The 22,840-nt window shown below is 52.8% G+C and overlaps 1 protein-coding gene across 1 annotated transcript; it reads right to left on the reverse strand.

The window, feature by feature from the left end:
* Window positions 1-309: 309 nt before the first annotated feature.
* LOC125351719 (proline-rich protein 2-like) lies at window positions 310-7,686 on the reverse strand. The gene is made up of 4 exons (XM_048346682.1): window positions 7,608-7,686; window positions 2,661-2,728; window positions 1,800-1,883; window positions 310-1,092 (listed from the first exon to the last, which is right to left on the reverse strand). The coding sequence occupies exons 1-4, from the start codon at window positions 7,684-7,686 to the stop codon at window positions 310-312; spliced, it is 1,014 nt and encodes a 337-aa protein (XP_048202639.1).
* Window positions 7,687-22,840: the final 15,154 nt, after the last annotated feature.

Below are 22,840 nucleotides of genomic sequence, written 5' to 3' on the forward strand. Positions count from 1 at the left end.
GTGTGTGCTGGTCCTGAGGCTTGCACTCAAAGCCAGCGCTCTACTTGAGCCACACCTCACTTCCGCCCTTGTGACCGTTGATGGGAGCCGAGGGCCCCATGGAGCTTTCCTGCCTGGGGTGGCTTTGAACCGGGTGATGTCAGTCCTCCTGAGCAGCCCTGCTCACTCTTTCGGAAGGGGGAGGGGGAGGCAGTGTGTGAACGGACAGGCCTCCTGCTTCTGTGAGGAAGGTGATCACAGTAATAGCTGATGATGATGATGAAGTCACGGCGACGGAGACGGCCGCGATTCCCACGGGGCAGGAAGTCATCACGGGGAGCTGACTTTCACCGGCCGAGTGGGGAGGCCCGGATGGCCGGGGGCGCCCTTGCCGTCCACGGGGGGGCCCGGCCCGGCGGCGCCTGGGTGGATTGCCGGTTCGGGGCCCGTGGGTTTCGTGGGCTCGGGACTCCCGGGGGGTGCTGGGAGCCCGTGAGCCTGGATCTGGGGCAGATCCGGCCGAGGCTGCTTTGCATCAGGCAGGGCGGGGTCACCGGGCGAGCCGGTTTCTTCCGGGAACACCGCTCCGGTGCCGGGCACAGGGCCGGCTTCCACCTGGCACCGGAGAGCCAGGGCGTGGCTTGTCTCTCGCACCGGAGGATGCTGGGAGAAGCCACGGGAGCCCCGTGGCTGCTTCCTGGTCCCTGGGGTGCTGGCCAGGTGCGGGCAGAGCGTCCTGGAGATGGCGGGGGACGGGGGGGGCCTTGGGGGCCGGCAGGACGTGGTGATGAGGATGACGACGCCCGCCGGCCTTGCCTTCCCCACGCGGCCCCGCGGCCCTGCCCGGCGCTGCCCATCGTGGCCCTCCGAGCCGCTGACTCCTCTGCAGGCTGCCGGTCCTTCGGGGCTCGTTTGTGGGGCTCCTGGAAACGGGCCCAGTGGCTCTGGGGGGGCGGGGATCCCTCTCTCGAAACGTGAGCGAGCCCAGCGCTTGGGAGCTGGAGGCGGGAGGACCTGGGTGCGAGGGCACACCGGAGGGGGCGTGATGAGGGCATCATGGGGCGCCCGGGGCTGTGGCTCACGTCTGTCATCCCAGCTACGCAGGAAGTGGACCTGGGGGGATCACGGCTCACAGCCGGCGCAGGCCGATGGCCGGCGAGACCCCATCTCCACCGACAGCCGGAGCGTGCCTGTCCCCCCAGCGATGAGGGAGGGAGGCTGCGGGGAGATCTCAAGTGTGGGCTGGCCCTGGGCAGAAAAGCAAGGCTGAGAGAGAGAGAGAGAGAGAGAGAGGAAGTGGCCACAGCCAACCAAAGGGCAGCATGGCGCCTGCACACTGTGGAGCCCAGGACGACTCCTCCTCCTCCTCCTCCTCCTCCTCTCCCCTCCTCCTCCTCCTCCTCCTCCTCCTCCTCCTCCTCCTCCTCCTCCTCCTCCTCCTCCTCCTCCCCCCTCCCCTCCTCCCCCCTCCCCCTCCCCCTCCCCCTCCCCCTCCTCCCCCTCCCCCTCCCCCCTCCCCCCTCCTCCTCCCCCTCCCCCTCCCTCCTCCTCCTCCCCCCTCCTCCTCCCCCCCCCCTCCCCCTCCCCCTCCTCCTCCTCCTCCTTCTTCTTTCCTGGGACTTGAACTCAGGGCCTGAGCACTGTCCCTGGCTTCTCTCTGCTCAAGGCTAGCACTCTGCCACTTGAGCCCCAGCGCCCCTCCTGGCTTTGGGGGGCACCCAGGCGATGCTCTAGCAGCCAGTCGACATGATTCTGGAGTTGGGTGACTCGGTTTCCCGCACGTTCCTCCGTCTCCTCGTGCCCTCGGATGCCCAACCCACCGCGTGGGAGAAACTGGGCTCAGGTCCCAGCGTGGAGCCGGGCTCGAGCTGTTCCGGGAAGCCCACGTCGGAAGGCCCAGCGGGCTTGTTGAGAAAGGGTCAGGGCCGTGGGTGCCTGCTGTCCTCAGCCGCAGGGCAAGATGGCGGCTGGATGGGAGGCCTCGGCAGGCACTGCTGATGGGCGCCGACGCGGCTGTCCGTGCTGCGTTTCCAGGAAGGCCCCGAGCCTGCCAGGCGCCCCCGATTACAGCGCGGCTCGGGGCCCTCGGGTGTCCCGTGAGCCAGGAAGGGCGGGGTGGGCGGGGTTGTAGAAGAGGCTGGTGCAGAGGTCCTGGGGAGCACAGACAGCAGCGTGGGCGCCCACAGCGGCCGCTGGGTCCCCCCGACTGGAGATGGCCACGGGGGGACCCCGGCCCCGAGAGGAGGAACGATCTCAGGCGACTCCTGTGGGTGACAGGACGAGCCGCTGCTCCCGTCCTGGGCACGAGAAGATCCCGCCGCACACACTTCTCCACGGGGGGGGGGGGTGGGGGGGGGGGCGGCGTGTGCTCCGTGAGGACCCTTCGCCAGTGTTCGCTCAGATTGTTCTAGAAGGCACGCACGTCGCTTCCTCTCTCTTGGTACAGAGTCTCAGGTGCTGCCGGTCCTGTGGGCCCCGCCCCCTAGTCCTCTTCCAGTGACACTGGCTGGCCCGTTTCACCACCTGCACTTTATATAGGAAGGACCACGGGCAGGGGCTGAGGCGGGGCCCCGGCCCCACGCGTGGGTTAACGGCGTCCTCCCCGCGGGAGGCTCGCCTCCTTACGTCGGTGAACTCCTGGACTCATCCCTGAAAACAAGAAAGCAGGGCCTAGGACGTACCGTGGAGTGTGTCACTGCTGTGGTCTCAATGGGTCCCCCCCGAACCTCTATGTTGGGAGCTCGACCCCCTGTGGGAAGGGGTTGGGCGGGTGGAGGGTGGGTCACGGGGCTCTGCCCTCCTTTAAGGGTTGCTGTCACCCCCAAAGGGGCAGGTTGGTGAGATGAGGGGGGTTTCGGAGCGGCTTTGCCCCCTCTTCCCGCTTGCCATGGGGGGTGGGTGACGCGGCTTGGCTTGCACTGCCGGACTCCAGGACTGCAGGCGGGGTTTGCTCCTTCGTAAGCGACCAGGGCCGCGGTATTTTGTCACAGCAACACCAACGGGCTGAGGCTGTCTAGCCGTTCCCTGTTCTCTCCCGGTCTCTCTTCTTCTCCCTGCCTGGGGTGGCTGGCCGGGTGTCTGCCCCAGCCCGGTGGAGACCGGGGTGGAGGGGGGCGGGGGTGGCTTCCTCTGTTTGTACCTACTCCCGCGTCCCTGGGTTGTCAGTCGGTTCCCCTATCATCAGCCTGCAAATCCTGGCAGCCGATAGGAACCGGCATTCCGTGCCGGGACTCCCCTTCTGTGAGCCCTTCTGTGGGGGGTGGGAAATAAGAATTCTGGATCAAAACTGAGAAACCAACCAATTCTGTATTCCGCCCCCCAGGGCACGGGGAGACTCGAACACGGAAAGAGCAGAGAAGGGCCCTCGGCTTCTTCAAGGTACTTCCGATCCACCGGCTCCGTGACGTGAAAACAGAACAGATCCACACAGCCCGGGCTCCACTGGAGATTCCTGGGCAGGAAGGGAGGGGGCCGGGGGCCTGGGAGCCCCTGGGGGTGGGCGGGGTGCTTGCGGTGTGGGAGGGGCGGCGGGCAGGGCGGGTCCCGGCAGGCCGCGGGAGCCTTTCCCGGACGCGCCTGGCATCCTCCCCGCACCCGGCCCCCCGCCGGCTGCCCGCCTCCCTCGCAGGGAGCCCGGCTGGGCCTTTTAATCTCCCGACACGATCGGCCTGGCGCGGCCTCTGTGCTTATTCTCGGGTGTAGACGCGCTCGGGAGCGGTGGCCGATGCGTTGGACCTGCAGGGGCCTGTCCCCAGTCGCCCGCTTCCTCGTCGTCTCCAGCGAGTTACGGGCAGAGCAGGAGGAGACAGACCTCCAAACCCCCGCAGGGCCGGGCTTGCTCTGAACCCCAGGGGCGTGGTACGCAGTGGGCACCCCGCCACGATTTGGGGAGACCGGGTCCCCTGCGGCGTGCAATGCCTGGGGGGAGCTCGGCCCGCAGCCGGGCGTTTCCTGCGTGGCTGTGATTCTCCTGGGGCCTAAAGCCCTGAGTATTCGGGATAGCACAGCGAACTCCCCGCGGCCCGGAGAGCCCCCCCCCCCCCCCGCAAAATGGTGCGATCAAACACAAGCCCATCCTTTGGGTGAGGGGTTGCCATCCGCGATGCGTAGTCCGATTCAAGGGCCAACTCTACGGGGGAGAACACCCTGCGGACATGATGTGCTTAGAAGGCTTCACGAGCGTCCTGGGCACCCCGTAGCCCAGTCAAGTGGACACACGAAACGAGCCGCTGCGGTGTCCCCGAAACGGGGTGACCGCTGAGGTGCCGGGGATGAAAGCCCCAAGGGGGGACCCCAGGGATGGACAAGGACGGCCACCCCCCCCTCCCGTGGGGATCTGTGCTGTGCTGAGCAAGACTGGGCCTCGGGGTGACAAGACAGCGCGGGCCCCGAGCCCCTGAGCAGCCCTGGGGGACCCCGAGGTCTGTCCTATGAGGTTTGTCCCAGGGGTTAGTAACCTCAGCCCCAGGGGCTCCTTAGACAACGCTCCTCATCTCTCACAGCGACACGCTACGACCTCCACCACTCGCGACCAGCAGCGAACCCCGCGGCCCTAACGCACTTGATTTTCCCGGCGGATCCGCGCGCAAGGACAGGACGAGGCCGCTCGAGCGCTCTCTGTCAGTTCCCTCTGTTGATGGGGTCACGTCCCCCGAGCCGGGAGGGAGGAAGAGCGGGCGGGCGGGGGACACGGGACGAGGGACCCTCCCCACCGCGCGCTGTCGCCACGGCGTCCGTGATCCCGGATGACCTCGAGGAGGACCCGCCGCAATAAATATGCACGCTAAGGGAAGGCGTGATTGTGAACACGTGGCAGTGTAATCCCTGCTCCAGTCAGCAAGCATCACGGTGGAAGGAGACCGTGTGTCAGAGCCCCCCCAGCCATGGCACCGAGGGCGCGGGCGGGTGCTGGCGTGCTAGCTGCGGGCCTGTGCTAGGGCAAAGGCAGGCCTGAATTCCAGTGTGGGAAACGCTGGCGTCGACTAATGCCTATTATTGCCTCATAGGTGTGTATCTGCCATCATTGGGGATGCTGTCACAAATCTCCTGGGACTGGGTAATTATAAACAACGGAAATTACCGCTCAGAGTCCAGGAGGGGGGAGGGGCCGAGGCCCAGACACCAGCAACCCCAGACGTGACCTTCCTCACCTGTCCTCCTGTGGAGAGGGCGGGGTGGGGGGGTGGAGCTCAGGCCTCTTTAATCCTAGGAGTCTCACCCCGAAGGGTACAGCCCTCCCGGAGGTCCCACTTCACAGTCCTGTCCTCTGGAGGGTCACATTCCAATAGGTGGATTCGGGAAGCACTGACATCCAGACTTTAGCAGTGTGAAGCTACACAAACACGCCAACGCAAACGCTAGATAATGGTACATATATGCATGTAATACATGTGCATCTGCACACACATCTATGTATAGACACACATATGCAGACATGGGTATATACATATGTATACACACATATGTATACATATATGTATCATATATACTGTTAATGCTGAGCAAATTATAATGTCCTTATTCACTAAGTTATAGGCTTCTTTATCCCTTGTTAAAAATCAGGTTATTTGGGTTTTCATAGATGAGTTATGTTATTTTTTTTTTTGCTTGCCTTTTCTCTTTGTTACCTTCTAAATTTACTGAGCCATTGTATCAGTTGTCTCTCTAGTACCCACCACAATATGTAATCAATATGTGTTGGGATTTTTAGCTTAAAGACTCACACCCTGTTGACTTTATTAAGATAATCCAGACAACCTTAGAAGTAGAGCTGTTGCTATTTTTGGTTTATTTCTGTGTTTGCTGTTTTGTTTTTGATAGGCAGCAGCTCTCTGGTTTGGGATTTGACCTTATGCTTTCTCAGTATGTTGATCTTTTGAAAAATGCAGGATATTTATTCACAGGTGTTTTAAGCCAGTGTTTCTCGAGTCTGGAAATGATCACAAACAGTACAGTGAATGGGAGGAGTTAGCGGAGCTGAAGTTGCTGCAGTAGGTGGTCTCCGCTAAGAAGTATTTACAGCCTTAAAGTCTAGAACATTCTGTGCTATCAACTCCCAATGTTTTCCTTCTCTTCAGAAGCTCACAAGACATTTCGTAGGGAATAATCAGCGCCCAGGGGGCAGGAGGAAGAAACAGAGATATTTTTGTTTGAAGATGAAATTTGTTGGCATCCATAGAGAGACTATTTGAGGCTTTTAAAACACCTTGTTCCCCTTCCAGTTTCGTCAGCCAGAAGCGTGATAAATTTATGTTCTCTTTGAAAGAACACCTGCAGAGATGCCATCTGCATTTTCTTTCATTTGTTTCTAGGTAGACCAGCCCGCTCAGGAGGCCAGGGGAGAAAGTACCACCACCGCTCAGCCAAGCTCTGTCAGAGTCGGGGCTGAGGCGGTGCACTGTGTTCTGGAAAAGTCTATCTATCCTCTGTGTGGCTGAGAGAGCCATCATGGAAATCTTTAAAATTATCTACAGCCAAGGAAGGATTAACTTCCAGTGGATAGATTTTAAATGCAAGCCAAGCCAATTCAAGTGTGTGTGTGTGCGTGTGCGCGCGTGCGCGTGTGCGTGTACGTATATATATTCTTATCTAAAAAGTTATAGGCTGAGTGTGGTGGTGTAGGTCTGTAGTCTCAGCTACTCGGGAAGAACTGGAGAACAGGGCAATTCAAGGCAAAAGGGTACCGAGACCCCATCTCAACAAACAAGCTGGGTGTGGTGTTGCATATCTGTAATATTTATTATATGTATTTATCATATCATATGTAATAAATATATATTATATGATATGAACATTTTTCTCATCCATCAGAAAGCATGGTGTCATTGGCATAGAAGTGCCTGGTCCTGGAAGAAAAAAATCATGTTGAGTGAAGGGAGTGAACCTCAGAGAGACAAAAGGAGTACATGTTCTCTCCTACGCGGGAGTTAGATCTAAAATGTAAACATATGAAAGCACACACAGGGCCATCTACGTATGTATGCCCAGGCAACCAAGCTGACTTGCAGGGGTGGTTCCCGTGGTGGAAGCCCTCTGGACCGTTAACGGACAGGGGAACACAATGAATACCAGGGGGGCTGGGGATATGGCCTAGTGGCAAGAGAGCTTGCCTCATATACATGAGGCCCTGGGTTCGATTCCCCAGCACCACATATACAGAAAATGGCCAGAAGCGGCGCTGTGGCTCAAGTGGCAGAGTGCTAGCCTTGAGCAAAAGGAAGCCAGGGACAGTGCTCAGGCCCTGAGTCCAAGGCCCAGGACTGGCCAAAAAAAAAAAAAAAAAAAAAAAAAAAAAAACAATGAATACCAGGAGTGGGGGTGGGGCTTGGCGGGAGGGGAGCGGGGAGGGGTGGGGTGGATACAGTCATTAGTCCATGACCGCCCATGAACTAGAAAACTTGAGGAGACAGGTGGAGCTGGGACAGAGGAGGGGAGGGCGGGGAGAGCGATGGAAGGAGTGACTGTGGTCAAGGCGTACCTTCAGAGCAGCCTGTGACTCGGAGAGATCAGCCAGCACCTTCCCTGCTGTCATGGGAGAAGCCATCATCTGCAGAACTTCTAGGCCAGATCCTGTTCTAGGAGTCTTAATTCAGAAGAGCTTCCAGAACCTTCCAGGAGAAGCCAGGTACCTGCCACCGAGCCCACACAGACCTCCAATCTCCCTGAGCACAGAGACTGGTCATACTGCACGTATGCTGCTAATCTCATGCGAGCATGTGGTTGGCAGAATCAATCCACATCCAGAACCTGTCCTGGGGTGTGTGTGTGTGTGTGTGTGTGTGTGTGTGTGTGTGTGTGTGTGTGCGCGCGCGCACATGCACATGCCAGTACTGGGGCTTGAGCCCCAGGGACTAGCACTCTTATTCAGCTTTTCTGCTTACTGGCTGGTGATCTCCCACTTGAGCCATACCTTGACGTTTACGTTTTGCTGCCTAGCTGGAGAGAAGGGTCTCTTAGATTTGTCTGCCTGGGCTGGCTTTGCACCACAATCCTCAGCTCTCAGCCTCCTGAGAAGCTAGGGTCACAGGCGTGAGCCACCAGTACCAGCAAGGTGATATAATTTATGGTACGGGACAGGGTCTTCTGTCACCTACTTGTTTCTCTAGGGCTCTGTCAAGAAGGCGTGTTCAGAAGTCACAATACCATCTTAGAGCAACTTGAAGGATTTTCCTACCTATCTCTTCTCCCTTCGAAATGTATTTTCTCAAGTCAAAGGTATAACAAGCAATCTCTCTCTCACCCATTCGTTTTTAAAGTTTCCACCTCTAGTGAAAAATGCAAGTCTGTGGGGGAGAGAAAGGAGAAAGAAATTGGGAATTCTCACCACCAACGTGGTAGAAAAGCAGCTACCCAGCTCCTGGGTCAGTACTCACCCTGTGTGTGTGCAGAACTGGTGCAAGGCTGGCTTTGAGGAAACCATTTGGCCTGCTTAAGGACGTTTGGAATAAGCTTCCTGTGGGAAGAATGGTAGGGTCAGTCCTAGGAGTTTATAAAATTATAAAAATCACTTCCACATTCTAAGAGGATATTCTTCCTTGGTGGGGGATGAAGAGGATTCAGGGCTGTGTAGCAAATCATGTTGAAGCAAGGACGTATCTACATACAAAAGAACACAGTTGGACCATACCTCACACAAGAAAGGCAGCTCAACACCAACTGCAGACCCAAGTGTAAGAGCTAACTGGGGAAAAAAAAAAACCCAACAAACCACCAATAGGCATATAAATTCAGCACCATCAGTATTTCCAGAAATCCGAATCAGAACCACCGGTGATACATTTCACAACTGCTGGGGCAGCTGGGTGGGGATAGGAAGGAAAGAAGACAAAGTCTGGAAGTTTTGTAAAGATCTAGACACATCTGAACCCTCATCCACCAATGGACAGGAGTTAGAACAATGCAGTTGCTTTGGAAAACATGTTGGCAGTTCCTCAAAAAACGAATTGTAAAGTTACCATAGGACCCAGCACTTCTGTGCTGTGACTACTGAACACATGTATCCACACTAAACTTCACACCGACATGTTTGTAGCAGCATGATTCCTAATAGCCAGAGAAGTAAATACGCATGCATTGGTGAGAGATAAACCAAAGGGGGCTCTCTCACTATAAAAGAAGAATGGAGCCCGGTGCCGGTGTCTCACGTCTTTAATCCTAGCTACTCGGGAGGCTGAGATCTGAGGATCACAGTTCAAAGTCAGCCAGGGCAGGAAAGTCCCTGTGAGACTCTTACCTCCAAATAACCACCAGAAAACTGGAAGTAGCACAAAGTCATAGAGCACTAGTCTTGAGCAAAATTGCTCAGGGACAGTGTCTAGGCCTGAGTTCAAGCCCCATGATTGACCAATTAAAAACAACAACAACAAAAAGCATGGAGTTCTGGTGTATGCTGAGAATGACAGATCTTGAAAATGATAGGGCAAGTGGAAGGAGCCAATCACAACACTGATTACTATAGGATTCCATTTATGTTACAGGTCCATACTAGGCAAGTCCATCAGCACAGAACACAAAGCTTAGAGGAGAGATATTTAGACCTACTTCTCATATGTATAGTGCCACGTATAGGGCTTGAACTCAGGGTCTGGGCACTGAGCTTTTGAGCTCAAGACTAGCATTTTACCACTTGAGCTACACCTACCTCCACTTCTTGGTGGTTAGTTGAAGATAAAAGTCTCATGGGTTTTCCTTCTCAGGCTGGCTTGGAACCGTGATCCTCTTGGTTCTCTGATCGCAGCTTCCTGAGTAGCTAGAGTCACAGGCCAGTTTTTCCTTTGGAATGATAAACGCATTCTAAAATGGTAGAGGTGCGATTATGTGACTCTGAATACATAGAACCCCCCCCCCCACTGAACTGTGCATTTCAAAAAAGGGGACTTGTGTGGTATATGAATTATATCTCCATAAAGTTGTTCTTTTAAAAAGTAATGTATAAGGGGCTAGGAATATGGCCTAGTGGTAAAGTGCTCGCCTTGTAAAAAGTAATGTATAAAATTGTTTGAATTTTACATAATCACTGCTTAGTTTAACACAGAGTTGTCTGTGATATTCTCTTTGAATAGCTTATTTAAAATTCTAAAAATTAAAAAAAAATAACTGAAGTTCCACACTAAAGACAAAAGCTTACAAACCAGCCACATAGTCATCAATCTAGCCTCAAGTCACGTAGCTGCCTTCCAAAATAAAGCCCAGGACTCTATAGAGGAGCTGGTCCCCATCTAGACCCAGAAACACACCACTTGTGGTGTTATGCCAAAACCCACAGGATCCACAAAAAGTATCCAGTAACTGGGAGAGAAACAAACTGGAAATGACAGAGATGGTGGAATTCACGGGCAAGAACGTCACAGCAAATGCTATCCCTGCATTTAAATACTTCAAAGAAAACAGACAACATAGTGAAGATAGAAATACAACAAATTCTAAATTACCAAGTGGAACTTAAGGTCACAGAAAGTGCTGAAATGGATATAAAAAACAGAGGGAAGGGGGCTGGGGATATAGCCTAGCGGCAAGAGTGCCTGCCTCAGATACACGAGGCCCTAGGTTCGATTCCCCAGCACCACATATACAGAAAACGGCCAGAAGCGGCGCTGTGGCTCAAGTGGCAGAGTGCTAGCCTTGAGCGGGAAGAAGCCAGGGACAGTGCTCAGGCCCTGAGTCCAAGGCTCAGGACTGGCAAAAAAAAAAAAACAAAACAGAGGGAAGAACAGTCGTAGGTTGGATCTTGTGCAAGGACCTGGCAGAGAAGTAGATACAGCCGTAGAGGATGGAGGCATGGCTCAAGTGGTAGAGCACAAGACTTATTGTCATCCAAAGTGAGAGAGAGGGAAAAAAACAGGAACTGAACTTCAGAGACTTATTAAAAAGAAAAAAAGTCCCATCATAATGTAAAGGAAAGCTCTAGAGATTCTAGAAAAAAATTAAGTTTTTTTTTTTTTTTTTTTTTTTTTTGCGCCAGTCCTGGTGCCTTGGACTCAGGGCCTGAGCACTGTCCCTGGCTTCTTCCCGCTCAAGGCTAGCACTCGCCACTTGAGCCACAGCGCCGCTTCTGGCCGTTTTCCGTATATGTGGTGCTGGGGAATCGAACCTAGGGCCTCGTGTATCCGAGGCAGGCACTCTTGCCACTAGGCCATATCCCCAGCCCTAGAAAAAAAATTAAGAAGTACTTATGTTTCCAAATTTGATTAAAAAAAATATTATCAGAGATACAAGAAGCTCGACAAATCCAACACCAGAGAGAGAGAGAGGAGAGGTAAACGTGATGATAACATAGTTCAAAACAACTGAAAAGTCTTGAAAGCAGGGAGGAAGTGAGCAGAAAGGGAAGAAAGTAGGAACGACTACTGACTTTTGATCAGAAACTATGAACCCTAGAAGATAAAGAAATGCAGACTGAGGTGTAAAGTTTGATGGCAGATAGATGGCTAGATATCAATGGATAAAATCCATCTAGCTATATGGATATATATGGATAGATAGATGGATGATGGATACATAGATTGTGCTAGCCAATATTGTATATTCATGGGAAATAATCTTCTGAAAATAGAAATAAAATCTTTTTCAAATGCAAGCTGCAGAATTCATTTTCATAGGACTTATCCTATAATAAACTTGGGTCACTTAAGCGCAGGCATAAGAAACTTATCACCACAAGGAACTTGAGTCTGTAGACAAAAATAAAATGCTGGAATGATAAGTATATGGGTAAATACGATGTCTGTACCCCATCAGAAACTCCTTTAAAAAGCATTTGAACGTTGTAGGCATAGATAGCGAACATTTATCAAGAGGTTATAATTTTATGAGAAAATGCGCATCCGTGCTGGGCTACAGTGACGCAAGGCTCTACAGAGTCGGGAGGCAGAGATCTGGGGATTGTGGTTTGAGCCCCAAGTTTGCAAGGTTCACCTCAACCAATGGCTGGAGCTCTGTGGTATTGACTGCTGTCTCCGCTACGGGGGCAGCACAGTGGCTTGGTGCAATGGTGTAGACCTGCACCCCCGGGGACACCTGGAAGGACACTCACGCATTAACACAACAGGAAGCAGGCAGACTCCTAGAAGCAGAGTGTTCTAAGAGCTGTACGCTATTCATGAAGTGACCGCGTGCGTTCAACTTGGGCTATGTTAAATAAAAGTTGAAGATTGTGAAGCTTACAAGAAACCACTTTAAGAGTAATGAAACAAAAGGAGATAGCTTATCATCTACTGGTGAATACAAATAAACCAGTAACAAATATAATCCAAAAGAAAGTTAGAATTGAGCAAGAACAGAAGTGTAGGAGGATTGGGACAAATGGAAGAAAAAACAAGATGGTCGATCTTTAAACAATTTAAAAAATTATCTTAACTAGTGGGACAAAGGGTATTCAGTTCCACAAGTCAGACATTAGCACAATGAATCTCGATCTGTGTAACCACTCCCGTGGTTTTCCCCATCTTTTCCCTTCAAAGTCCAAAGTCTTGATCACTGTCAACCTTTTTACCCCTCTTCTCTCCCAACACCATCCAGCTGTACTTCTAAATGCTGGCATTTAGAAAGCGAGAACGCCAGAAGAGTGGAGGAGTGCTATTACCAACTGGACTGGTGTGTATAAACACATCTCCCAGCAGCTGCAGAATGTCCACTATTTCAACTTCTCCGAGAGACGGCATGCAGGGCCGGAGAACAAGGCTCAACAACTCGAAGAGGGTTCAATCGTGCAAAGCTTACGTCCCTGCCCACAACAGAATGTAATGTCAACAGCAGAAGAAGCTGGAAAGTCCCCAACTATTTGAAAATTAAACAACATACTCCTAAAATAACCCACAGGTCAAACAAGTCCCAAGAAGGATGAAACATGTTTTGAACTAAATAAGAACAAAGACATCTAACATTAAAATTTGCAGGGTATGTCTAAGGAAAAAAAAAAAAAGACCCTAAATTTCTACCTTAAGAGGCTGGAACAGAAAAAAAAAGACAAATTAAATGCAAAAATAAAAAGGAAATGAAAGTAGACAACAATATGTTAAACAAAAACACAGCTAGAAATCCAAGTGACAATAATAACATACATGAATCCCACAGCTGACTCTTTGGCTGGAAATCAGTAAGATAGATTGAATGCTCAACTAGACCTGTTTGGAAAAAAGGAGAGAAAAGCCAAATGAAACAGAATCCAAGGACTCGAAGACATCAAGGAAGTGTTCTGACCAATTTTATTTCAGTTACTTTAGTACCTCAAATGCAATATGTTTTTTTGGTATAACGCTACTGCTCAGATTAGAAAATGCTTTGTTCTTAAAGATACATGTGGAATTTTTTTAAAACATATAACTCAGATTCCAAATACTTCAGACTCAGAATGGTGGAAGCAAGCACACAGTGTTTCTAGAAGTTTTCTTTGCCGTTGTGTCCCCAGTTGACCCTCCGTTGTGCAAGGTATGCGTCCTGGGATCTGACCAACTGCATGATGGAAAATGTTCAAGAAAAAATTGTAGCTGTACTGAACACACACGGGCTTCTTGTTACAGCTTGTCCTTGACAATACAGGAAACGGTTTACAGAGTGTTTACATTGTATTAGATAACATAAGTGATCTAAGAATGATTAAAAATATACGGGAGGAGGGCTGGGCGTCGTAATTGTGCAACCCCTGGCATCCCACTGTCTCGGAGGTAGAGGTTGGACCACAATCTGAGGACCAGCCCAGGAAAAACACGAGACCCTATCCAAAACATAAGCAAAGAGGGGGGCTGTATCTCAATTTTGCACGGTCGATGCTAGCAAGCACGGGGCCTTGAGTTCAAATCCTTGTACTGCCAAGAAAAAGTAACATAAATAATAAAATCAAATGTGCAGGGATGACACACTGAGGTTTTTTAATTCAATGACGTTGACATCTGACATGAAGGGACTTGGGCATCTTGGGACTCTGGTGTTGGTGCGATTGTCTTGGGGGGATTGGGGAGTGTCAGGGTGCAGGCCGTCACTGTGGGAGTCATTGGAGACGGGGTCCTGACCTTTTCCTCGCAGGGCAGGCTGAGATCTCCCCTCTGGGTCAGGAAGGGGCTTCCAGGTGACTGCCAGGAGCACCGGATGTGATCAGGGAGGGAGGACCCCAGGGTGTTGGGTGTCGGGACCCTTCGCTAGTGGTGAGGACCAGGAGAAGCTACTGGAGAATTTCATTGACTCCTTGAGCTCCTCGGCTCTAGCTGGGCTGAAAGCAACGCCCTGGGCGGAGTCAGGGCTGCTGCTCTACTCCGTAAACAGAGGCCTGACCTATTTAGTTCTTCCCAGAGGTTGGAAAGAGCTTGAATCACACAGCCAGTCACTGTGGCCTAATTGGATGCTAATTACTCAGAAGAGCTCTGTTTACTCAAACTTCCCATAAACCCTAAAATGAGAGCCTGCATAAAAAATGCAAGGGGTTCGTAGGAAAATGACATCAATAGATGTATCAGAGTCCTTCCGTCCCCCGCCCCGAAATAATATTGCTAATTGCACAAGAATAAACACTGAGGAGTGCATAAATCCCACATTTGGAGGTTGAGAGGAGCTTGCGTACATCTCCACGGAGCTGTACGTTGGAAATATTTGAAATGTGTGCGGCTACTGGGCCATCTGGAGCCAAGGAAACAAGCAGGATTTCCTGCATGTTGACAAATCTCTTGTGAAGAGAGCATCTACAAAGGAAAGCAAGCACTGTGTGCTGGCTGAGCTCAGTACTGCGTCAGGGAAAGGCGTCCTGGGGGGGCGGAGCTTCCGGCCATTTGACCAGTCCCAGCCTGGGTGTCTTCAGAGGTTTGTGGCTGCACTGCACAGCAGGTAGGAGAGTTAAGATGAGACCATGCACTCGGAGGCCTTCTGTACTAGAAGACCCGGAGGGAGGACTGACAAACACCTAGAGATTGTCCCGCCACCATCAGCCAACAGGAACGTGCAAATGAGACCCACTGGTGGGACACCAGTAGACAACCTTTAGAATGGCCAAGGCTGGGGCTGGGCTTATGGCCTAGTGGCAAGAGCGCTTGCCTCGTACACATGAGGCCCTGGGTTCGATTCCCCGGCACCACATATACAGAAAACGGCCAGAAGTGGTGCTGTGGCTCAAGTGGCAGAGTGCTAGCCTTGAGCAAAAAGAAGCCAGGGACAGTGCTCAGGCCCTGAGTTCAAGCCCTAGCACTGGCAAAAAAAAAAAAAAAAAAAAAAAGAATGGCCAAGGCTGAAAACTGACAACAGCAAGTGTTGGCAAAGATGGGGGGCTGTGGAGCCCTCCATTGGCTCCCCTCTGGGACATGACTTGGAGTTCATCGTGTGTGGCGTTTGCACCCAGTGGCTCAACACGCCGGCTTTCGTCCTGCACACGAAGCCCTTTCCACACCGCCCGATTCCATTCACGACACTACTACATTTACACATTGGCACTTCCAGTCAAACATCAAACCCCCGTGGGGACGGAAGGGATTCCTGTGGGCAGTAAAGAACACAGCTCCTTTTTATCTTAAAAAAAAAAAATTTATATAAAAAGACTGTCAGTCCTTTTGAGCCCTTTTGCTGGCAGCGAATACTACAGAGCCACATTTAACAGGAATTCAGCCTGTGATACTGGTTAGGTTTTGCACTAAAATTGTTGTTGTTGTTGCTTGTAGGTCTTGAACCCAAGGCCTGTCCCTGAGCTTTTTTGTGTGTGCAAGGTTAGCACTCTACCAGTTTTCTGCTCTTAGGGCCATCGGTATGTGTGTGTGTGTGTGTGTGTGTGTGTGCGCGCGCGGTTGTTTGGGGCCTAGGGGCCACAGGACACGGCCAAGCCTTCAATTCCTCTAGCTCTGCTTCCCAGGAAGGGTTGGAAACCAGGGGAAAGCAAGCCAGGGGTAGAGGGGGACCTTGGAGGAGAAGCGAGGCAGGTGCTGCTCCAAAGGGAAGCCCGCTCCAGCCAGCGGAGGCCAGGGGCCTTCTTCTCTGGTTTGTTCTGAGAGGCTCCTACGTAAGACAGACTTTGCCCATAGGGAGATTTGGTATCAGTGTTTTCAGTGAGAGTCTCCCAGTTCAACATGGCAGAAACCCAGAGGAGACCAGTCTGGGAAAATTCATAAGAGCTTCAGGAGCAGTTGGATCCAGAACCGGAGGGCGCGAAGGCGTCGGGATTCTGTAACTCTGCGCTTTCCTGCTTTCTCTACAGTGGCTCAATTCTCACACAAGACCTCCAGAGGGGATGAAGTGCCCTGGGGTGTCTGTACCCCCAGGATCCTTGGCTCTTTCTGATTTCAGGCTGCTCACCACCGGCTGTTTGAGGTCAGTCTCTGGATGTGCAGCATCGTTGCATTCAGGAGTGTGTGCTCGGCCCTTCTGGTCAGCAGATGTTTGAGAAGGAATACAGTGGATAACAAAGAAAAGAAAGGGCTGAAAGACCTTCTGCATAGACAGCTGACGACTCCAAGAACAAAGTGTTACCTACATCAGGACAATGGAAGGCAGGTCCCCCCTGGCTCCCGCCAGCCTGCCTCGAGGTGAGCCCGCCACCCTCGCTGTGGTGGTGGCATTTGAAGAGATGGCCCGCCCACAGGCTTTCTTTGTGAGACTGGCTACCTCTGAACTTAGTATTCAGATAAATAAAGGGCTCTGGGGGGGTGGGGCGGGGAAATTACCTGCTCTGAACAGCCTGTCATTTAACGCCTGCTTGTCGGGAGAACTGCAAGACGGAAGTGGAGTGGTAGAATTTTCCTATGGCATCTAGAACTTTCCACCTGGTTTTCAACAGACACCAAGCAGCACTTTTTTTTTTTTTTTTCAGCCACCTAAACCCTGAGACCCCAGGCCTGGCAATCCTGTAGAAAGCAGGGGTGTGAATCCACAGTTCCTCACAGACAGCTTTTGCTAAAGAGCACCAATTCAAGGCAGGTGCCGGTGGCTCACGCCTGTAGCCCTAGCTACTCAGGAAGCTGAGATCTAAGGATCATGGTTTGAAGCCAGCCCAAGCAGGAAAGTCCGCGAGACTCCTTTGTTTCCAGTTAACCAGCAAAACACGGGAAGTCGAGCTGTGGCTCAAGCGGTAGAGCTCTAGCCTGAGCAACGGAGCTTAGGAACAGTTAGCCAGCGGTCTTGAGTTCAAGCCCTAGAACCAGCACCCCCAAAAATGAAAATAAATAAACAAGCACGGACTCACTTTTAGGGAGCCCACAAATTAATTAATGAAGCACAGGAAAAGAGCTTGGGTCTCCATTTTGGATCTGTCTTTGCTCGGAGCCGTTCTCCCTGAAGTCACTTTGCAGTCGGCTGTAGAACCGGGAAGGACGGACCAGTGGAGACCACCTTGACACTGAGAGCCGACCTCAGCACCCAGGCCCGGTCCTCGGGGCCTGGCAGAGCCCCCCTCCCCCTCCAGTGAGGACCAAACCTCAGGGATGAGGCTGTGCCCTGGAGAGGAGGAGCTCGAATCGGGAACAGAGGTCACTTCCCGCAGGGGATGATAAACAGCTTCCGGGGGCCTGGGGCTAGGATGGTGGGTGATGACCAGGTCCAGCCGTGACCAGGGCAGTTCAGTGATGCACAGCTTCACCTCCAACCTCCAACCTTCCTCCATCGATGTCTACAGCTCTGTTTACGCCTAAAGCCACGCCCAGGATCTGGCTGCTTACATTGCTCATCCCCTTGGTGCATCCACGCTCCTGGGTAAAACTCCTTCCTCTGCCCTTCGCCACTTTATTTGATGTGTTGGGGTGACACGAGACATTAGAACCCCTACATTTGAGCCCTCAACCTTTAGGTTTTTTTTTGTTTTTATTTTTAATTTGTCAGTACCAGGTCTTGAACTCCAGGCCGGACGTTTACTTTCTTGATCAAAGTTGGTGCTCTCCCCCCCCCCCCCCCCGCCCCGAGCCAAGCCGCCAGTTGAGCATTTTACTGTTCAGTTGGAGATGGGAGTCTCTCAGACTTTTCTAAAGCCCAGACTGGCTTCTGATTGTGACCCCCCAGATCTCAGCCTCCTCAGTTGCTGGATTACAACTCTGGATTACAAGAGCCCGAGAATAAACTTGGATGGGGGGGGGGGAATACATTTTTATTGTTGTTGACTTTCAAGTGATCGGAAGCATTTTTTTTTTTTCTGGTATTACCGGAGGCAATGGAAGTTCTGTTTGGAGATTCTGAGGAGCCTCCACGCCGATTTTCGTCCCCCCCTTCTCCCTGCACCTGCAGGGGTGTGCAGACACACCTCATTTGGGGTTTGGGTCGCAACACTTCCCTGTTCATTAGTGATGGTGAGCGTTGGTTTTGAATATCCGAGGACCATTTGAATGTCTTCCTTTCAGACATGTCTCTACAATAGAGACTCTAGATCTTTCTAGCCGCTCGTCAGGAACAAGAGCTGGCCTTGGACAAGGTTCCAACCCTGCCAGTTGCCGTCTGGAAACGTAGGCGGTAGAGATGAAGGTTCCGAGTATTCTCCCGTGGAATGGGCAGGAAGGAGGTCCTGGAGGGTTTACACGGAAATGTCCTTGCCGTGGGTCCCAGGGGGATGCGGCGTGAGGGACATGCGGACGGCCTCCCTCCCCAGGACGGGCTCTGCGAGTGGGAGGGGCCAGCGGGAAGGGGTGGGGTCAAGGGATGGGGGGCAGCAGCGGCCCAAGGGGCTTGCAGTCGTGGGCTGAGTAAATATCCAGCAACAGCTGTGGGCTGGTCACTTCTCCTTTTCTCTTCCTCCATTTCCTGATCCCTTCTGGGAAATTAAATTCAGATAGCTCAGAACTTTTATCTCAGAACTTAAAAAAACAACAACAAAAAAAACCCAGATCCATTGTCCTTTTAAATTGAGCTGGGTGGTTTGTTTGTTTTTTGTTCTGTTCCTGAGGCTGGAACTCAGGGCTCTGTCCCTGAGCTTTTTTTTTTGCTCAAGTCTAGCACTCTACCACTTGAGTAACAGCACCACTTCCAGCGGGGTGTGTGTGTGTGTGTGTGTGTGTGTGTGTGTGTGCGCGCGCACGTGTGGTCAGTTGGAGTATCCTGGATTTTCCTGCCCTGGCTGGCTTTGAACTGCAATCTCTAGATCTCAGCCTCCCGAGTAGCTAGGATGACAGGCGTGAGCCACCAGCGCCCAGCTAAGACGTTGATGGCGCAGGGCGTGGAAACGCGGCTTCCCCCCGAGTGGGGGGGAAGGTGGGGGGAGCCCCTGACTGCCTCGACGGCCACCGGGGACGGGAGGGGCGAGGGGTGGCCCGTGTCCCTGCAAGCCTCCCACCGAGGGGCGGTTCTGGCTCCAGACCACCGACTGCACCCCTGCCCCTCCACGCCCCGGCCCCGCACACAGGCCTGCCGGACCGGGGGCCGCGGGAAGATCTGCGCCAGCCCCTCCGGTCCAGTCTCGCTCTCGGGGTTCCTCCTGCAAGACGGACGCCTCTCGAGGGTGACAGATGGGAGTGGACACGGACGCGGTGGCCCATCTTGCAGTGACGAGCGACACGAGTTGGCTTTTTCTTTGCTCTGCGGCTCTCTCTGTCCTCTCTCCCGGCCCCTGGCTCTCACGAGGCCCTGCCCGTAAGCTCATGCGTGGTGTGGCAATCCCGCGAGCGCAGCTCGGGGACAGGACGGTAACCGCACGCGCGGAGCGCAGGCCCAGTCAGTTCCAGTCCCCGAGGTGGCGTCACACCCGCCGTGACCAAACATGGCCTTTCCCCTCACGTGATTTCCCTCAGGACTCACAAGCCTGGCTCCACCCAGCCGTTACGACAGAATTAATTACCCCACGGGGGTTCCCCCCCCCCACCCCACCACGGGGTGGCTTCTCTCAGCCGCCCAGCCCTTCTCTCTCATTTCTGCAGAAAAGGCAGATTCACATCTGGCCCAGATGGCAGGATGCTTGCTTGCATCTGTTCAAACCAAATGGGCGGCTGCCAGCCACGGCGCCCAGGGCCTGCCGGAGTCCCGCTGGATGCTGGAAACTTCGCTCCAAGGGCGGTGGGCGTGGTTTTGTGGGAGGAGGGACTGGGGGCCCTGGGGAGCCCCTGGGGAGCTCTTGAGTCCGAACTCTGCATGTGTACAACTGGCAGAACAAGAGTCCCACAGGCCGGGCAAACTGTAAAGGAAAGCAATCGATTCTCACCGTGCTGGGATGTCCAGCAAGAGCTGGCCTGTGCTGTGTGTGTGTGTGTGTGTGTGTGTGTGTGTGTGTGTGTGTGTCTCATAGTGTGTGTATGGGGGGGGGGCGTTTGCGGGTGCTTCTTGCTGTGTCATCGCAGACCGACCGCACGCAGGAAACGCAGAGAGAAGTCCTGATGCAAACTCATGACAGCAGTTGAGAGACAGCGACAGCGGCCTTCAAAGGTCAACAGCTGACACACCGTGTTCTCCCAGGGGCTGACGCCGCCAGCCGACCCCATCTCCGCCCCTGCTCCCGCCTCCCCGCGTCCGTGCTCAACACCCAGCAGCTCACACATCTGTCGGCTGCCAGTGTCCATCCGCCCACCACTGGCAGCTCTCCGGTCTTGTTGCAAACGGGGACTGGGGGTGGGGTTGTGGTTCAAGTGGTAGAGCGCTTGCTTAGTGAGCCCTGAGTTCAAACCCAAATATTGAAGGAGAGAAGGAAGGAAGGAAGAGAGGGAGGGAGGGAGGAGGGAAGAGAGATAGGAAAAGCGGGAGGGAGGGAGGGAGGGAAGGAGGGAAGCTGGAGACACTGGGGGGGGGGGGCGAGGAAGCAAGGACGTGGTGTGGTCCCAGAGTAGCATCCTGCCCCTGTCACCCTCCACTTCCCCCCCCCCCCCCCCCGCTGCAGAAAGGCTGAAAGATGGAGGACAGACCCTTCACGCTGGCAGGATCTCAATTTGTGAAGGAAAATGACTTCTCTAAATCATTCATTTCCTTCCTTTCTTTTTTTTTGGGGGGGGGGTGTAATTTTAAAAAATTGAGATAATTGGGGTTCAAGTGTAGGATGCCTCAGTTGGTGACACCCTTAGAAACACAACTTCCTTACTGTAAAAATAGTGATCGATACTTTCCGGGAGGTTTGATAAAACCGGTATTTTTACAAGTGCATGATAAAAAGCCATCAATTCATTTTTGTGTATCTTCAGATACAACATTAGAGCTTCAAAAGGCACAGAAACGCGTAGCGTTCGCAGAATGGCTTCGCTTCCGCTCTGCCTAGAATGCCTCTCTCGGTCATGGTATCTTTGCCACCCCTCCTCTCTTCCAGCGGTTGCAATCAGGGCCTCGAGCTGAGCTAGGCAGGGTCTCCGTCACTTGAGCCAAGCCTCCAGCTCCTTTTTGTATTTGACTTGTTCCTGAGATGGCGTTTCCTTTCCCCACCCCGTGCCTACGTGGGATGTGATTCGGGGCACTCTCAGGTCACAGGTTATTTTTGTTGTTGTTGCCGTCATTGTTGTTGGTGGTGTTTCTTGAACTCAGGCCCTGGGTGTTGTCGCTGAGCTTTCCTGCTCAAGGCTAGCACTCTATCACTAGAGCCACAGATCCACTTCCGGCTTCTTACCGGTTCGCTGGAGATAAGAATCTCACGGATTTCCCTGCCTGGGCTGGCTCCAAGCTACGATCCTCAGATCTCAGCTTCCCGAGCAGTAGGATTACAGGTGCGCGCCACTGGCACCGGGTATCAGGTGATTTTCAGTATTAGTGCCGTACTGGCCTTCCGAATCGCTGTGTGGACGTTGACAGTGCAAAGGCCGGGGTAGCTGGAGCTGAAAACCAGCCAGGGCATTCATTCTTCACCTTCTGCCCTTGCTGGGGGGTGGGGGAGGGGGAGGAAGGGAAGAGCAAGCAGCACCAGCTTCTCACCAGATGTGCTCCGTGGAGCCCTAAAACCAACCAACTTGCCGCAGAGCACCTGTGTCCTTCGTCCTTCTAGTCTCCCTGTCTTAAGACACGGAGCCTGCTGCTTCCTGGAGTAGGGCAACTCCACAAGGAAGGGAAAGGCACGATGTGTTTGAATTACCAGCTAAACTAACCATCAGACTCACAGACAGCAACACGTCTGTCCGTCCGTCTGTCCGTTCAGGGCACTGGGCGTGACACTTCTCAAGAATAAATGAGGGAAGCACGTCAAAGAAAACCAATCTAGGGAGATAGTTGTTGCTGATAACCTTTGAATCTTTGAGGGGAAAAATGTAAATTAAAAAAAAAAACATATCGCTGTGAGCTCCGTGGTCCCTCACCCTCTTCTGCTGAGATCAGTGTAATCATGGGCTAACATGTTAAACCGCGTCCCCATTTTGAAGCGGTGTTCCCACGATGACAGATGAGTGGTTACAAAACCCACCCATGGACAAAAGGTCTACTTCAGGTCTTGGCTAGGCCAGGTGAAATTCAGTGTCCCAGTTGCAACTTTTAAGAAGTTGCTACATGTAAACTTTTGTGTCCCAAGAGTATCCGCAGCCATCTGATATGGTTGGCAAATAGACCTCCTGGTTTCCCACTCTGTTAGGTCAGATTTCCCTCATCTGTTCAACCAAAATTCGCCCGAAGAGTATAGAAACCGAACATGCAGGAGATTTTCAAAAGCATTAAAGAGCGCCTTCAAAGTATATTGTTGATGAAAAGAACAATGCTGAAGGCTGGCTGGGCATGGTAGCTCACACCTACATTCCTACCTAGTTGAGAGAGAGAGAGATCAGGAGGACTGAAGTCCAAGGCTGGTTTTCAAGCCCCCATCTCAACTAGTGGCCGGGTGTGCGTGAAGGCATGCCCCGGCCATCGCAGCCAGGGGATAAACCGGGTAGCAATCCAGGATGAGACCCTAGCTCGGCATTAACCTTAGCACAACAGGCCGGAGCGCCGCGTGGTAGTGCATCTGTCTAGCAAGTGCAAAGCTCTGAATTCAAACCCCAGTGATGCTAAAGGGGGAAAAGATGCGTTCATGCTAATAATACCTAAG

This window comes from Perognathus longimembris, chromosome 5 (genome assembly GCF_023159225.1).
Source record: "Perognathus longimembris pacificus isolate PPM17 chromosome 5, ASM2315922v1, whole genome shotgun sequence".
NCBI lineage: Eukaryota > Metazoa > Chordata > Mammalia > Rodentia > Heteromyidae > Perognathus > Perognathus longimembris.

What these genes read in the sequence shown, in the direction of transcription:
- LOC125351719 (XM_048346682.1), bottom strand. Translation starts at nt 7,686, where the DNA reads ATGAGATTAGCAGCATACGTGCAGTATGACCAGTCTCTGTGCTCAGGG. An exon ending in CAGCAGTGACACACTCCACG is followed by an intron (nt 1,884 to 2,660) that starts GTACGTCCTAGG and finishes TTTCTCAACAAG; the next exon opens with CCCGCTGGGCCTTCCGACGT. An exon ending in AGCCCAGTTTCTCCCACGCG is followed by an intron (nt 1,093 to 1,799) that starts GTGGGTTGGGCA and finishes TGATCCCCCCAG; the next exon opens with GTCCACTTCCTGCGTAGCTG.